Below are 18048 nucleotides of genomic sequence, written 5' to 3'. Positions count from 1 at the left end.
GCAAAAGGTAAAGAATGACTTGCTGGAAATGTCCTAAAAAAAGATTCAATCTTGGGAATGGATGGCATTAGGTGACCTCTGGGGCCTCTTCCAATTCTGAGGTCCCATGATTCTAAGGGATAGCAACTATGGTGAACAGAAGCTAGCAAAGCCACACTCCCCAGGCTTTACAGCCACGTGTACAAGCTTAATATTGACATGTGTATCTGCCATCTCTCCATGCAGACACTAAGCTTTGTGTCTGTCAGGAAGGTAACTCCAGCAGCCTTTTGACATGACAAACTATCTCCCCTATATCTCTAACAAAAATCTTCCAATCTCATCTAAATGCACAATAAACTTATTAGGGGGGAGGGAATGAGGGGTAAAAAGATGATATTTTGAGTGGCAGGAGAGGGAGTGGTGTTCAGGTCCTACTAGAAGGAGGGTGTCACCAATTAATAGAAGGTACAGATCAAAACTTACTTGGCTTCCAAGGCCAGGGCGATGATGCCAGCAGCCATAGGGGCTGAGGCTGATGTTCCTGTATGGTTGTCTGTGCAACGCTGCCTCAAATCTGTGGTGATCTGGAAAAGAGGAAAAGTGAAACTTTAAGATGCAGCTTGGAGAGCCCCAAAATACCAAAAAGCAAACTGTTTTCTGTGGCCAATAGGAGTCACACATGAGAGAAGAAATAAAACCTTGAATAGGGGAAGAAATGTCATCATAAATGGGAGGAGAGAAGAGAAATAGAAAGAGGGAGGAGGGAAAGCTTTGAAAATATTAGTTTGATGGTTTTCAAAAGAATCATAAATAATTTACATTCCTATGGAAAATTGCTTCAAATCACTAATAAGAAAAATCAAAGTAACTAGCACTTAGCACAGTGACTGATGCATACGTAGTAAGTGCTTAATGAATACTGGTTGACTGAGTTTTCACTTCACACTTGAAAAATTGGCAAAGATGAAAGACAAAGAATGTAAATAGTGAAGGTTGGAAGGGTTGTAGGAATACAGCCACCCTAATACAGAGTTAGTAGAGCAGTGAAGTGGTCCAAATATTAAGGAAAGCAAATAGGAATTACACTTTTTTTAGAAGTAACTAAAATGAAATTGTCCATATCCCAGAGATCCCATTGCTATGTATATAACACCAAAGTGGTCAAAGACAAAAAGGAAGATTCTAGCAGAACTTTTGTACCAGCAAAGAACTAGATACAAAGTAAATAGCTATCAATCTGGTTGTATATGAATGTCTTACACCATTACTGTACTGTAAGAAATAACAAATTTGAGACAAACTGTGAACATGCTGTATGTGTAAATTTTACTGAGATTTTTTGCCTCAAAAATCTTTTTTTTTTTTTTTTTTTACAAAGGATGGATTGCTGGATGGGGAGCAGGGATATATTCAGAAATGAGTTTGGTATAAAAACAAGAGACATCAATAAGATTTTAAACATTAAGAGACAAAATAAAATAAAAAAAGACTGATTTTAATCGACTGCTTCAGGTGCCTCCATGGCCAACTTATCTCCAAACAATTATTCATTTGAGATGCACCTGTAAAGTGAAGGATCTGAAAATTGTGCTTAAAAATGGATCATCCATCTGTTGAAACAAAAATAAATACCAAGAGAAGCTTAGAAATAATTCTATTCACACCCACACATTTTAGTCATAATTATGTGTGCAGTAGGATACCTGCGTGTGTGTGTGAGAGAGAGAGAGAGAGAGAGAGAGAGAGAGAGAGAGAGAGAGAGAGAGAGAGAGAGAGAGAGAGAATGAGAGTTTTTATTAGAATAGAATTAAGTGATTTATGGAAATGAGTATGAACAAAGATCCCCAAAGACTTTTAAAAGAGCAATACAAACAATCTGTGAATTAGCCTACATGTAACACAAATTCATGCCATTATTGTGTATACTTGTCATTATGAGTAGATTTGGTGTTGTTCTCTTTTCCTTGTAAAAATGTAGGAACTAGATAAATAACGTCTGACCATTGTGAATCTAGCTCTATGCAGGAATGTCTGAACACCATGGCCATCCAATAAGTGTTCAGTGGTTTGTGAGATGAGCTAGTGATCTGATTCTCATTCCTAGTGGAAATCAGTAATGCAATTGGCTCCTTTCTTGGCCAACACAGCAGAAAGGTGAAGGCGGGTGGCGGAAAAACAATGCCCCTTCTCTCTAATCTCTCCATGTGGTCCCTCCAAGACGAGTTTGAGGATTAATGGAATTCAGTTTGTAAAGTGCACTGAGCTACCCAGAAGAAAAGTACTACTTAAATCCCTAATAAACTAGCTGTGGAATTTCTTTTAAGCCCTACTAGAAACAAATAGGATCTTTCAAAGGACAGGATCCAAAGATGTCAGAACAGTTGAGAAGACTGTGTGCATATGCATGAAATTGGTGATTCTTTACTGAAATCATAGGGTTCTGTTGGAGCTGGTAGGGGTCTTTGAGGTCATCTAGTTAAACACTTATTTTATAGGGAGTACCACCAATTTGCAGGACCATTCTTATTTTCATGTATCCTTTCTTTCTTGATTTTCCTCTTCTCCTTTCCTTCTGTTTTACACATTGTAATTTACCTGGCTTTCTTGCCTCATAATTATACATTTAGAGAGGCACTGAAGTGCAGATTATGACAAAGAAAAGAAGATGGGGAGTGGTAAGGACTACCAAAATTTATAGCCTGGCCACTAATAACCCAGCCTGCATTATGATCTAATGAAGATTAAAGAGCAATAGATACTGAAAATACAGGAAATGTGTGTGTATATATATATGTATATATATATATGCATATATATGTATATGTATACGCACACATATATGCCTTATGCTAAGCGTTTAGAGACTAAGTTTGTATGTTTCACGTGGGACTAGATTTAGAAATCTCAGTCTTTTCAGAATTGGTTTTAAATCAAATGAGTCTGACTCATGTGAGTGCCTTCATTCTATAAAGCAAAGAAATACCAGTCATGGTATTCACGCACCAGCAATCAATATCTCTTATGGTCCTTACATATGTTGAAGCCCAGAGAGAAGGCTTGCCTCCATTCTTCTAAGCTGACTTCATTCATACAGATTTGTCTGTTTTACTAAGTCTTACAGTTCCCTCCACTCTCCCAGCAGCATAGGAAAAAACTAAAGATTTTGCAGGATGTTTTCCCATTGGGCACTCACTTTGCTCATTCCTCAGTTGTGTGAACGTCCTCAGAAACACATCCACCTCCTGCCCATATCAAAAGTGTATGAAAAATTTATGAATATTTCAAATAACCACCTTTGGCCATCCCCAAACCATGGCTTCACATTTTCATGATGTCAAGTGCCAAATGATAATTTGCCTTTTCCCGTCCAACACTTTCATTTTGTGTGCCTGTCGCTCACATATACAAGTTTAGGCATATCTTTTGAGAAATCTGAGACAAATGACTAGGTTATCTATCTATTTTTGCATAATCTATATTTAAAAAGTCATCTTTACATTTTTACTTTCTAAAGTAATAATAAATATGTATCTGTCGCATTCCAAAACCTATCCTCTTTTTTTTTTTCTTTCAGCAAGTCTTCCTCAAACCCATTCTCTACACCCCACCCCCACTTCTGCCCAGGGGGAAGAAACAAGACAAAGAAGACATCCACATTCTCTTCCCTTCCTGTTTCAAGTGGAAATTCCTGCAGGGCTATTTCAAAAGAAAGTTACTGACAGTGGTGAAGATGTTTAGGTGTAAATTACCGGAAAGATCTAAGGCAAGGGTTTCATCATTAAAGGAGCGCTGCCCCATCAGAGAACTCTTGGGTCTCTCCTTAGAAAGAAAAGGCATAAGACCACCAAGAAACAAGCAAATTTCAAGAAGAAAAATGACATTCCCAATTCTGGGACCACATGGGGGGGCAACCTCATTAATCACAATACATGCACAGAGAACCTGATAGAGTCACAAAGCATGAGTTAAAAGGATGGTTAGCATTCAGCTGTCACTTGGTCCCATGGGGGTAGGGAGCAGGGAGAATCTATGTGTATCACTCAGATGAGGATACAAAGGAAATTACAATACTATGTTTAAGACTATCCAAAAATATACGAGTCTTGATTTCATTCCAGGATGCATTTCCTTTCTTTTTTGGTGAAATGTAAATCCCTTGATTTCACCACCCAAACTGGATTCTTCACCAGTGGGCCTCTTAGATGACCTGTGAAAAATCCTATTTTTGCCCCTCTGAGTGAAATAAACAGGGAATGGCATTAGACTCCTAATAAAAGTTGTGTCAGTCATCTCTACTAGCAGACCTAGATGACTGTCCACAGTAAATTCAGCTAAAGATATAGAGGTTGGTTGGTGAATTTGTATTAAATAATTAACTTCCTTTGGAACCTTATTGGGGTCTGGAGAAATAAGGGCTGGGGAAGGGGTATCTATTAAGTCTATTTGTCTTTATATGTTTAGAACAGGGGTTCTTAAGCTATGTGAACTTGATTAAAATATTTTAATAATTTCATTTCAATATAATTACTTTCTTTTATAATTCTATGTATTTATTTTATACATTTAAGGACACTATTTTGAAAAAGAGTCCACTGACTTCACTAGAATGTCAAAGGGGTCCATGTCTCTCACACATCCTCTCCCCCACCCTTCCATCCCCCAAAAGAAAAAGTTTAAGAACCTTTGATTGAGAAAGTGAGAATGAGCAAGTGTGAAAGATCAAAATAGGGTTTCCAGTAAGAATAACTTCTAAGGTGATCATTGTCATTTTTAAAAGCTATCTCATTTCATTACTTGAGGCCTTAGCAGTGACTAGAACATTTTTACCTAGTGATTATACTTCCTGATGGTAATTCAGTTTAACTGACTCATGCATTCAAATGACAAGAATTTCAAACTTTGCTGTACTTGCTTTTTTTTCTGACATCATATATGATCACACCAACTCCCATATTTTGAGGAGGCCTTGTAGTAGCAGCTAAAAGAGCAAATGAACACAGTGAAATTTTCTTTTTTAAGCAGCAAGTGACATTAGAGTCTGCTAAGCGGAATCAATTTCTACTATCAACTTTTATCTCTGTTTTTTAAACATTGGCCAAGAAAAGTCGTTCCAGATCCCTTGTGAGGGCTAATGGTAGAAATGAAAAACTAAATGTATTAATGAATAAAATATGTGGTGTTGATTTATTTAGCACAACAGGATTAAAAAAAAAAAGATGGAAGACTATTTCATTTTTTGATGCCCACAACAATCACAGACTGATACAAAAATCAAACTTCTTTTGGCATAAATTAAACTTACATCAAAGCTCTCTTGAAGGAGTAAAGTCTTTATACAATTGGCAGGGCAGCCCCAGTATATGACTGTAATGTCTAAAAGGTATCCACGAGTTTCTAAACAGGGCTATGTGAGTTTAGCTTACACAAAGGTTGTTCATTGCAAATGAATCTCCATGAATGTGGAATTTGGATATCCAGAATTTGGAAAGATAATTCAATAGGTAAAATTGCATTTTAATTAATATCATTGTCAAGGAGGGCTCTGTAATATAAGCTTGGCAGATGGCCCATACAGAGCATGTTTTATTGATTTGGCCGTGAGGATTTCCATACAGCTAACAATATTATACAAATGTTTTGTGGCTTTTTTATTTTTGGACCCTCTTCAAGTAATAGCTACTCTCTATAATGAAGGAACTTGTAAGTTTCTTAAGGGCATGAACAATGTCCTAGTTTTCTTTCTATCACTCCCAGCCCCCCAGCGATGGGCCTTGAACTTAGAAAGTACTCAGTACATGTAGGCTGAATGAATCAATGACAAGTCCATATTGATCTCTCCTTTCTCTGACTTCTAATGACACTTTCTGTCTGCCTGACACATTTTCCCACTGAATCATACCCTGACTTGTATTGTGTTCTGTTTCTCCCAAGGAGGTATTTGGTAGAAGCAGGATAAATCCTTGTTAAACTGCATTGTTCAAAGTTTGGAGAGCAGGAATACAGCTGACTGTAATTTTTAAAATATAATTCTTATGTATGGCAATTATGTGACAACTATCCTTCAAGTCTTCCCATCCTGTAGCAAGGTCTGATTCAACTCAGTCTTAACTATTTGAACAAAATTCATGCAAACATTAAAAGTACCTGCTAAGACAATATGGAAAAAAAAGATTCATAAATTCCAGATAGGGTGTTGTATATGAGTGGGAGCACCTACCTCTTACTAGGTTCAAAACATGTTTGTTTACTTACTATGTCACTTTAGAAAGATTATAATGAGGTTTTGTTTTGTTTTGTTTACCGGTTGTTGTTGAGTTATCGCAGTCATATCTGATCTCTTTGTGACCACATTTGGGGTTTTCTTGGCAAAGGGATTGGAGTGGTTTGCTATTTCCTTCTCCAGTTCATTTTATACATGAGGAAACTGAGGCAAACACGGTTAAGTAACTTGTCCAGGATCACACAGATACTAAGTATCAGAGGTCAAATCTGAACTCAGGTCTTCCTGACTCGAGGCCCAGTGCTCTATCCACTGCTCTATCCAATTTTTAAAAAAAGTTGTCTTTTTAAAAAAAAAAATGAACTTGTGATTAATGCAAACTAATGCTTACTAACAATAATAACAATATTTCTGTAGAACTTTAAGGATATATATCCTTACAACAATCCTACGAGGTAGATACTATTATTATCCTTATTTTACAAATGAGAAAAATGGCTAAGAGAGAAGAGAAGCCGCTTGCCCAGCGTCATATACCTAAAACATCCGAGGCATGATTTGAACACAGGTCTTTCAGACTTCAAGTCCTCCCCTCTAGGCACTCCACCACTTAGCTGTCTGCTTTGAGAGTTACAGTCTTATGAGAGCTTCTGGAGAGACCACAAAGTTAGGTAACTTGCTCAAGGCCACAGAATCAGCATGGATCAGAAGCTACGCTAGGACCCAGGTCTTTCTAATTCCTGGGCCAGCTGTGTGCGCTATGCCACGTGCACATGCAAGCCTACTCAGGCAACAACATTTAACCCATAGCTAGGACAAAATGCTACATGCTAACCATTGAAAATCAATCCAGTTGTGCCAGAGTGCCACAGACAATATGGGGAAAATAGCTATGTCAAGCCAAGGCAAACAAGAGATACAGAACTTTTTCAGCAGTTCCAAATAAAAACCAGAGCTTTTAGGGAACAATTTTTCTCCCTTTTGGATTTTTTTCTGGATAATTTTTCTCAAAACCTCTCAAAGGCTAAACAAAGCTGGGTTTCCTATGACCAGATGATAACTAAAATAGTAGTAGTAGCAGCAGCAGCAGCAGTAGTAGTAGTAGTAGTAGTAGTAGTAGTAGTAGTAGTAGTAGTAGTAGTAGTAGTAGTAGTAGTAGCGGTAGTAGCAGCTAACCTTTCTATAGCACTTAATGTGCACTAGGCATTGTGGTAAGCACTTTAAAATGATTATCACATTTGATCCTTGCAACAAATCTGTGAGGTAGGTGCTCTTAGCTCCATTTAACAAATAAGAAAACTGAGGCAGTCCGTGATCAACTGACTTGCCCAGAGTCCCACAGCTAATAAACGTCTGAGGCTGGATTTGAACTGAGGTCTCCCTGATTCCAAGCCCTGTGATTTTTCTACTGCACCCCCTGGCCTATATAAAACACTGGATAGGTAGAAAAGCTATTCCTTTCTTCTCTTGGTATCCTTAGTATCTAGCACAGCATCTGGCACATAGTAGGTACTTAATAAATACGTGCTTGATCAGTTCAAAATGCTATACAATTTCCTGAATGCAACTCAGTCAGCTTCCTTGCTGGGACCAGTTCATTGGCAGCCTGCTTGAAAGCAAGATCTATATATGACCTCATCTTTGTGTTCCTCCTAACACTTCTCCCTACTTTGATATGCTGGGTTTTCTTGTTTTCACCTAATAAACACTGGTCACCTCTTAGGTTTAGCGTTTATTAGGTGAAAACACTGGTCACCTCTTAGGTTTAGTGTTTATTAGGTGAAAGCATTTATTAAGTATTAAGTTCCCAGAATATCAAAGTAGGGAGAGGTTTTAAGAGGGACACAAAGATGAGGTAAGACATAGGTCTTACCTTCAAGCAGCTTACAGTGAAAGAGGACGGTTGGTTCAACGTCCCACAGATATGCCCATATTCTGACCACAAAGGTACCCCTTGAATGAATAATCGTACCAAGAACATTTGGAAAGTGTATAAATGGCAGAAGGAAATTAATGTATTTGGGGAACAGGACTGAATACAAAGGGAAATCATTCTAGTCTGACGGTACTAAATGCATGACTCCAAAGACTGAAAATCCTAAAAAATACACTTGTCTCTTTAATGTCTGTCGGCAAACACTCAGCAAGGGAGCACAGGCTTCTGGATCAAAGCCCGTTGAGAAAATAGATCACTATCTACCAGCATGAAATTAGGTCTCATTTTGAAACTTAGAAAGGATGAGGGAAAGCTGGGAAATGAAAGGTTGGAGCTGATACCAGATTACAGCATGTTAAATAAATACATAACTTGAATGCAGTTAATATAAACAAGAGCTTTGCTATATAGGTAGAATGGGTCCCAATGTTCCTCTGCTGTGAGAGGTTGAGTGATTTGCTCAGGGTCACACAGCTAATAGGTGGCAGAGTCAGAAATTCAAGCTAGGTCTTCCAATTCCAGGTTCAGGCACTTTCCCCACTATACTACACCAAGTAGAAATTATCCCTCTTGGCTGTCTGGACGCAACAGTTACATTGTCTTAGGCAATTTGGAACAAACCAGATCAAATAATTTGAATGATGTATACTGGGAGAAATCACTATTAAAATGGAGTAGGAAATCAGAAGAGTTTAAAAAATAAACAAAAGATATTGTTAACAAGAAAAGTAGATCAAAGATTTACAATGTAAAATCTGAAAATTGAAGGGACAGAGATTTTATGAGTAAGTTAAATTTCATCATATGCATTTTAACTCTCCAGGAACCATAGAAAGGATCCATGGTTCATTCCTCTGGAGCAGGCTACTGTGGAGTTAAGCATTTCTTTGTGAGTAGACCATCAGATAGTGTCAGCCCATGGTAGTGAATGTACGGTCAGGAGGGCCTCACCATAATTGAGAGCTTGGCAGCTGGTAGTTTTCTAAAATTCTCCCTCTGAGTTTTCACATGGAGTAAATAAACTCAGGGAGACAAGGTACAAAATAACAATTATGACTAGTTGTTCTGAGGAGCTAGGGGATCTGGATTGTAAGTATTGGCCCTGCCACTAACTAAATGTGTCATCTTGCATGTCACATCAGCATTCTGGGACTTTTCACGGGACTAGACTGGAGACATGATTTCTTAAGGTCTTTTCCAGCTCTGTAAGTCTTTGAATCTAAGAACAGCGATTACAGGGAAATCTAATGACCCCTTTGTGCTCTCCTTTATCACTAGGAATGGGGAAAACATATTAGGTACCAAGATAAGGATTCAATAGAGGAAAAGCAGAGAAAACATGCAGAAAAATTACTGGAATGAAAGGTTAAGTCAGAAGGAATCAAAACATCCCACCCAAACACGACAACCAAAAATAGCTAAAATTTTGGGAATGGATGGCCAGCATCCCAGAGTATAGAAACCCCATTGATTTCTTCAAGATAAAAGAGTATTTGCTGTAAATGCACAATATATAAGGAGAAAAAGAAAAAAAAGAAAATTAAGTAACACTTTTATGCTGTCCTTTGGATCATGACATAGGTAACATTATTTACAATAATAAATACAGGAGAGAGGCAGCATGGAGTAAAAGGGAAATGGTTAGCATTAGAGCCAGAAAGACAGGTACAAGTCCTGTTTTTGAACACATTGACTGGATAATCCTAAACAAGTCATTTAACTTCCCTGGGGCCCCAAGCAACTCTCTAAGAGTTGCACAAAAGGATCTGTACTGGTAGAAAAGAAGAACCTTCTCACACTGAAAAAATCACAGATTCTCTCTCCTAAACTCCCAATTAAATAAAATTTATATCTTTATATTTTTCTGTGTAGGCAGCTGGGTGATACGGTGGATGCAGTGCTGCACATGGATTCAGAAAGTCTTAAGTTCAAATATGACCTCAGATACTTATTAGCTGAGTGACCTTGGGTAAGTCACTTAATCTCTGTCTGCTAATGGCACTGAGTTCCCATGGTTTTAGGATAAAGTGAGATCATATTTGCAAAGCATTTTGCAAATCTTGAAGTACTATATAAATACTTATCACCATCATTATTAATTAACTAACATGGTTCATATGTTATTGAACTTGGAGACAACCTTGTCTAACCTTCTCTCTTCTTACATGTCCCTTCTCAGAATGGAGAATAATATAAAATCTAGCAACATCCTAGTATGAACTGGTGTTACTGATGTCAATTCTCTGTTTTCAGAAACCAATGACATCATAAATGAATGATGTCTTGACTGGTGCATGAATTGGATTTAAGTAAGGCAGAGTTGCACAAATCATCAGCCTCACTCTCTCTTCCATAGTCATTGGCAAGTCAAATGTCAGGATGACTGACAATGATATGGGATGCAAGGGATAACCTAGGTATCTTCAATGTCTGACCAAGTTCTAAATGTTCCACGGCTCCTCTTTCAGCCGCCTTCATGGCTGTTGGAACAAACTGTTCTCATCCACCCATTCCACTATTCAGAGGTCTTCATATAATTGAGGTAGACATCCCCCTAGCTCAGCAGTGAGTTTGAGACCTGTTAGCTTCTCTCAACCTTGTTTAGCTCATCTAATGAGTTAGTTTACTGGGGTTCAGTCACTGGACATGCTATGGCTTCTTGGAGCCCCGAGTGAGAGTTGGGGGATAGATAGACACCAAAAGCGGATGAGCAGCCCTGAAAATGGCTCAGTAAGCCCTCACACCAGAGGTGCTAGTCATCCCCTCCCTATAGACTCTGGATGAGTAGGAGCATTATACGTATGCATTGACCCTGAGGCAGGACTGTCAGTCCATAAGATCCCTCAGAAGGAGTGAGGTCCTTAATGGCAGAAAGGGATATTTTTCATATTTTTATTCTTATGTTTGATTTTTAAAATAGGAATCAAAGTAAGGCTTCTGAAAATATGAAATGCTTTAGAGAATGATGCCAATTTTTTCTCTGTGTACCAGTCAATCAGACAGCTCTATAAAGATGCTCTTTTTTCTGGTGTCATTTGCTGATACATTTATGATCAGCCTAAAAAATAAACTTAGGACTGTAAAAAAAGTACTCATCAAATAATTGTAAATAAACCTTGATATATGCCTATTAAAAAAACACACACACACACACAACAGGTATAATAAGCAACACACACACACAGGTGAATGTATCTCAGAACTAATAATCACCAACTTTATAATTTGAAATGAACATGAGCATTATTTGTTCTCTGCTATGAGGAATAAGGAAAGATATACAGTCACCAGAAGAAGAGAGGGTGAGGTGGGACCTTTTGGAGACATCTGAATATAAATTTAAGTTTTCATGCTCTTACTCTAGTACTGATGGAAAAAAAATCCCAAGAGATAATGTGACATTGAAAAGGGAGGATGGTCTTCATTTCAATTGTGCAAAACAGTACAATTAAAAAAGTTAGGATGGGCTAGGAGGATTTAATCTGGAACTTAACCTCATTCTGTCATTTGCATACTAGGTATCTGGGGAAAGTCAGCTCCAGGAATTTTGGACTGACCTGCAAGAGGAAGGTAACAGGATCCTAGTGAACCCACAGGAAATTGGGGCCCAGAGGCTGACAAGTGGCTTTGTCAACTTCCTGCTAAAAAGTGTCAGGTAACATGGCCAGGTTTCCAAACAAAACGATAAATTACACCACCAGACAGTTTACAAGCATGGCTTCAGGAAAAGATAAAGGATGAAAAGGTGTCAGAATGAAAAATTGTCAAGTCAATGTTGGACAGCAGGAAAAGAAGGCTGGGTACTAAAGTGTACCAACAGCAAGATTTAAAAGAGAGATAAGAAGGCACGCTGATGACTGACTGGAAAAACACACTTCTATTTCTGAAGCACAATTGGTGTTGCTCATTTGGAAAATCATGCATATCCAATTTTTGCTTTTAAAGAACATTAAATTAATAGTAGTTCAAAACTTATCTGGCTTTTTTATGGACTCATAGATGATTAGAGTTGGAAGGGGCCTAAGAGAACACTTAAGGAAGATGCTCTATTTCTTTTTTGTGTATTGGACCCCTTTGGCTGTCAAGAGAAGCCTAGGAACCTTTTCACAATCACATTTTTAAATAATTGGAGGAAATGCTAAATTTCAACTAGAAGTCGGTAAAAATAAAGATGTAATTTTTTTCATCCAAGTTCATAGGCCCCATGAAATCTAGCTGAAGACTTCTTCTCTACCATAAGCCCTCTTATTTAATAGCTAAAGAAGCCATAGAGCAGAAAAACAATGTTGGTGATAACCAGAATAAATAATAGTAGCTAACATTGGCATAGAATTTTAAAATTTACAAAGGCTTTTCCATGCATTATTTCAGCTGATGTACAGAGCAGATCGTATGAGGCATACCCAATCATTATTATCCCCATAGAATATGAGGACTGAAGGTAGGGGCTATTTTTTGGGGGGGTGGTTTTGTTTTGTCTCTGAACAACCAGCTCTTGGCATAGTACCGTGCACACAAAGTTTAACAAATGGTTGTTGAATTGAGATTTACAGTGAAGAAACTGGGATGGCTTGTACAAGGTCACATAGCTAATTAGTGGCACAGATAGGAGTAGAAGCCTGCTCTCCTGACTCCTAGCACAGTGTTGTTTCCCCTAAATCACCTGCCTCCTGATGAAATGCACGTTCACCCTGAATCAGGCATTTGTGGAAGAGAATCCAAGAGCCCAAGCTCTGAAGTCCCAGGAGGCGGGTTCAAATCCAATCTGTGACACTAATTGCCTGTGTCACCTTGGGTAAGGCATGTCATCTCCCTGGACCTCAGTTTTCTTATTAAAAAAAATAGTCTCTAAGATTCCTTCTTGCTCTAGCCATGATCCTCTGAGAAATTAAATCGAAAGAAAAAGATCCAATTTCACAGTAAATTGTTTGGTATTTCAGTTGTTTGTTTGTTTTTTTTAAAGGTGAAAACCTTCTAGGAGCTGATTAACCTTCTCAGTCATGGTTTGTATGAATCCACTTATTCTTTCCCTTGCATTATCTGTCAGTTTTTCTTTACCTTGATGTCATGGGATTTTAAAAAAATAGACATTAGATTTAAAGACATACGATTTTCTTATCGTAAGATTCTCCACTGCTATACGTTGTGGCCAGCGTTGATGAACACTCTTCCAGATACCATGGTTTCTTCCCACTTTCAGCAGTACTACTTATTGAGATAGTGTAGATGCTGTTGGTGTACCCATCACAGGAGCAGTGGTCTTTACTTCTTCCCCCATTTCCAGATGCCCAAACGAAAACAGAGCCGAGGCCTCTTCTTCCCTGTTTGAAAACAATACTTAATGATTAAATGCCTTTGGGAAACACAGGGTACTAGGTGCTAGGTGTTCTATCTAAGTAAAAACAAAACTAGTGATGGCAGCAAGGTGGCACAGTGGATAACATATTTGGTCTGGAGTCAGGAAGACCTGAATTCAATTCTGACCTCAGACATTTATTAGCTGTGTGACCCTGGGCAAGTCACCCAACCTCTGTCTGACTTCGTTTCCTCCACTGTAACATGGAGATAATAACACAACCTACCTTACAGGGTTGTTGTGAGGATCAAATGAGATATTTGTAAAATGTTAGCATAGTGCCTGGTACATAGTAGAGTATATATAAATGCTTCTTCCTTCCCTTTCCTTTCCCTCCCCAAGAAAAACATATATACATACAAACACACACACACACACACACACACACACACATATATATATGTAGGACTTTAAGGTTTACAAAATACTTTCTCCACAACAACCCTTTAAGGGAGGTCAGAAAAATATTGATATCCTTCTTTTACAGAAGAGAAAATTGAGGCTGAGAGGTTAAATGACTTAGAACATAGGCTCATAAATTTGACTGGAAGGAATCTTATAGGCCATTAAGTACAAACCCCTGATTTTGCAGATGAATACAATGGTGTCCAGAAAGGTTAAGTAATTTGCCCCAAGGTCATATGTCTAGTATATGTCTGAGGTGGGATTTGAATCCAGGTGTCCTTGCCCCAAGTCTAGCATATTTTCCATGATACCATTTTGCAAAATCTGATTGCATCAAAATGAATGCAATTCTTATCAGGGCTTAAACCACTCTCTCAGAGAATGGTATTTGCTTTCCCAATCTAGGGTATGCCTGACACAATCATCGATCACATAAGGTCCCCAGTGGAATGAACCTTGCACAATAATTGCCATTAAATTTTCAGTACAACCATAAGAGATAGGTTAGGATTATTAATCCTATTTCCCTAAGATGTCAAGAGAGTAGCACAGGATGGGTAAAATTAACCTTGGACCATAAACCAAATAAGTAATCGAGTTGAGTAAGAACATAGGCCTACTGAGACTCTGGATAACATATGGCCTGATAAGATGTCTTTTCACTAGGAAACAGAAAACTGCACTTGGAATCATTTCCTGTAGGCCATACACCTTTGGAATTCTCCATTATGCCTACAAGAACCTTATGATGCTGCAAGACCACATCACCCCTACTACTCATCCTCATCAGTACTCTCTGTCCCCTGGGGCTCCTCTAACTGGAAGGCAGAGAAGACAGCTCCTTCCATAATCTCCATTTAAGGAGAAGATCCAGGTTAACCAGCTTTTCATTCCTATTCAGCTGCCCTTCCTATCATGTTCTCTGTCCCCTACATTCCATATCTTCTTCCTTCCCTTTTCAGTTTCCTTTTGTGTGGGGTCATTGGATTATATCTTTATCACTTAGTAGGTGCTTAATAAATGTTTATTGAGTAAAGATAAAGAATTTGGCTACAAAATTACATCTGGGGCAAGTAATCTAATTTTAAAGGAACTATAGAATTGTAAGTCAGAAGAAACCTTAGGGGGAGTCTCCTAATCTAACACCATAACTTCCTAAATGAGGAAACTGGTTCCCAAAGAAGTTAAATAACTTGCTCAAGGTCACAGGGGCTAGTTAAGGATACAACTGGGAATATAACCCATATCTGTAAGGTGCATCTTTTTTTTTTTTTGGTAGACTATTCTAATTCCACCTCAGTTACAGTGACTATTTTGTTATTGATTTTTTTCAGAATGTTATTTTGGAGATTCTGGAGAATATTATCCTGGGAAGAGCCACCAGGACAGAGAACACTCAGAAACTACATCAGGGGATCTTAACCTTTTCTGTGTCATGGACTCCTTTGGCAGTCTGCTGAGATCTATGAATCCCTCCTCAGAATAACATTTCGGAGTGCATAAAGTAAAATTCATAGGGTTACAAAGGATTAATTATCTTGAAATACAGTTATAAAAATATAAGTTCACAAGCCCCAGCTTACAAACTCTTGATCTAGAGTAATCTAGACTAATTCACCCCAGGATTTGAACTCTTCATACCAGGGTAGACTATAAATGTTCTTGTTAACTACAACTCAAATCTAAAAAAAAAAATGGAAGAAGGCAACAATGACTTCAAAGAAATGGGGATCAAAGGATATGAAGAGGCAGTTCAGAAGATCTGAATAGGCAATTTATTGATAAAGAAATCAAAGCAATCTACAGTCATATAAAAAAGCTTTACATCACTATTGATTAGAGAAACGCAAATTAAAACAATTCTAAGGTAGTACCTTACACCCATTAGATTGGCTAATATGACAGAAAAGGAAAATGATAAATAAGATATGATGAGTAGATGGATTTCAGAAAAACCTGGAAAGATTTACATGAACTGATGCTGAGTGAAGTGAGCAGAACAGAACTGTACAGTAACACTATGTGATGATCAACTAGGATTAACTTAGCTCTTCTCAGCAATGATCTGAGACAATTCCAAAGACTTATGATGGAAAATGCTATCCACATTCAGAGAAAGAATTGATGGAATCTGAATGCAGAACAATGCATAATATTTTCACTTGTGTGGTGTGTGTTTTTCCTTTTTTTTCTGTTTTCTTTTTTCACAATATGACTAATGTAGAAAATGTATTTTACATTGTTGTACATGTATAACCTGTACCAGATTTCTTGTGATCTCAGGGAGGGATGAGAGGTGGGAGGGAGGAAAAAAATTTGGAACTCAAAATCTTTCAAAAAATGAATGTTGAAAATTTTCTTGACATGTAATTGGGAAAAAATAAAATACTATTAATTTTAAAAATTATAACATATAAACTGTTATAAAAAGAAATTTGGGGGGTGTTTGCAAGGAAGTTCATTAACAGAGTTGTGGCATGAAATTAGATAGAAGATATTCAACAAATTTCTTATTGGAGGCATCAAAGAAACAAGATGGTTGGATGATCTGCAAAATCTCTTCCATTTCTTTAGAAGAAACAGCTCTGAACTTCAAATAAGAAAGCTTGGATTCAAATCCTGATTCTGCTCCTTACTGGTTGTGTGACCCAGGATAAGTACTTCATTTCCCTTGGCTTTAATTTCCTTATCTGTAAAATGGGGAGGGGTTACACTAAATGACCTCCAAGGTCCTTCCTGACTTACATACTATGATTCTGTGAAGGCCAGAAGGTGCTTCACCTAACTCCATTCATTCTCTTAATTTCTTGACTGAAGACTGAGAAAAGGCGAGTACTTGATCAAAATCTGTCTTGGGAATGTACCAAGTTATAGTCAGTATCCTTACATAATTGAATGGAAGGGGTAAAGAGCAGGACCATGGTTTGTGTTCCAGTCTCACACAGATGTAGACTGGAGAAAGGCCACCACTGTTATACAGCAATGAGTCTCTCAACACAGCCCTCCTTTCTTCTCTTTCCATGTATTCTCCTTTAGCAATCTCATCTACTTCTGTGGTATTATGAACAGTACACAGTACACTGAACTTGGTGGCAGGCAGATTTAAGTTCAGAGTCAATCTCAGATACTAATAGTGTGACCCTTGACAAGTTACCTAATCTCTCTGGGTCTCAGTTTACTCAACTGCTAGATAAGGGGCTTAGGTATGATGGCCCTTAAGGTGACTTCCAGCTCTAAACTGATGATTCAGTGATCACCTCCTTGCAGATTACTCCCAAATCTCTATACCCAACTCTGATTTCTCCCCAAAGCTTCAGTCTTGTATTTCCAATGAGCCATTAGATAGTTCTGCATGAATGTCCGTTGGATGTTCAAACTCAATATCACAAAAAGGAACATGTAACTGGACTTCCCCCTAGATGTTTCCCCTCCTGCCCTAGTTCCATTGATGATACCACTACTCTCCAAGTCACTTTATCTCAAAATTTTAGAATCACCTTTGAGTTTTCTCTCTTTGTCACTTCTAACATCCAATCAGTTGCCCCCTCCTATTGACTGTTCTTCTGTAACACTCATCTATTCATCCTCAGATCTCAGCTCTCACTCTTATTGTCACACTAATTCAGACACCTGCTACCTCTCACCTAGAGTACTGTAACAGCCAGAAGGCTGGGTCTCCTTATTTCTGGTTTATTCACTTTCCAAGCCTTCATTCACACACCTGACAAAACAATCTCCTCAATTCATACATTATGTCACTCCCCTCTCCCCAAACTTCAATGATGCTCTGTTGTTCTTTGGTGTAGGGAACTTTGGATAAGGAAACCAAAACAGATCTGCAATTGTCCTGCCATTTATAGTCTCTTGGGATGGAGAGAGGTTAAATAACTTACTGGAGGTCACAAAGCCAGGTATGTATCAGAGGTGAGATTTGAGCTAGATTACCTTGGGTCTCAAAATCTTTCAAAAAATGAATGTTGAAAATTTTCTTGACATGTAATTGGGAAAAAATAAAATACTATTAATTTTAAAAATTATAACATATAAACTGTTATAAAAAGAAATTTGGGGGGTGTTTGCAAGGAAGTTCATTAACAGAGTTGTGGCATGAAATTAGATAGAAGATATTCAACAAATTTCTTATTGGAG

General features: G+C 38.0%; 1 protein-coding gene across 3 annotated transcripts in view; it reads right to left on the bottom strand.

The window, feature by feature from the left end:
• PCSK5 (proprotein convertase subtilisin/kexin type 5) overlaps nucleotides 1–18048 on the bottom strand; it is a 602002-nt gene that overhangs the window by 311678 nt on the left and 272276 nt on the right. For all 3 annotated transcript variants that reach the window (XM_072597475.1, XM_072597476.1, XM_072597477.1), the window contains exons 8-9: nucleotides 13247–13459; nucleotides 466–566 (exon numbers count right to left, since the gene is read on the bottom strand). In XM_072597475.1, the coding sequence (XP_072453576.1) occupies nucleotides 466–566; nucleotides 13247–13459 (314 nt within the window). The remainder of the gene's footprint in view (nucleotides 1–465; nucleotides 567–13246; nucleotides 13460–18048) is intronic.

The sequence above is a fragment of the Notamacropus eugenii genome, chromosome 3, assembly GCF_028372415.1.
Source record: "Notamacropus eugenii isolate mMacEug1 chromosome 3, mMacEug1.pri_v2, whole genome shotgun sequence".
In the NCBI taxonomy this organism is placed as follows: domain Eukaryota; kingdom Metazoa; phylum Chordata; class Mammalia; order Diprotodontia; family Macropodidae; genus Notamacropus; species Notamacropus eugenii.
This window is presented reverse-complemented; position numbering and strand designations above follow the sequence as displayed.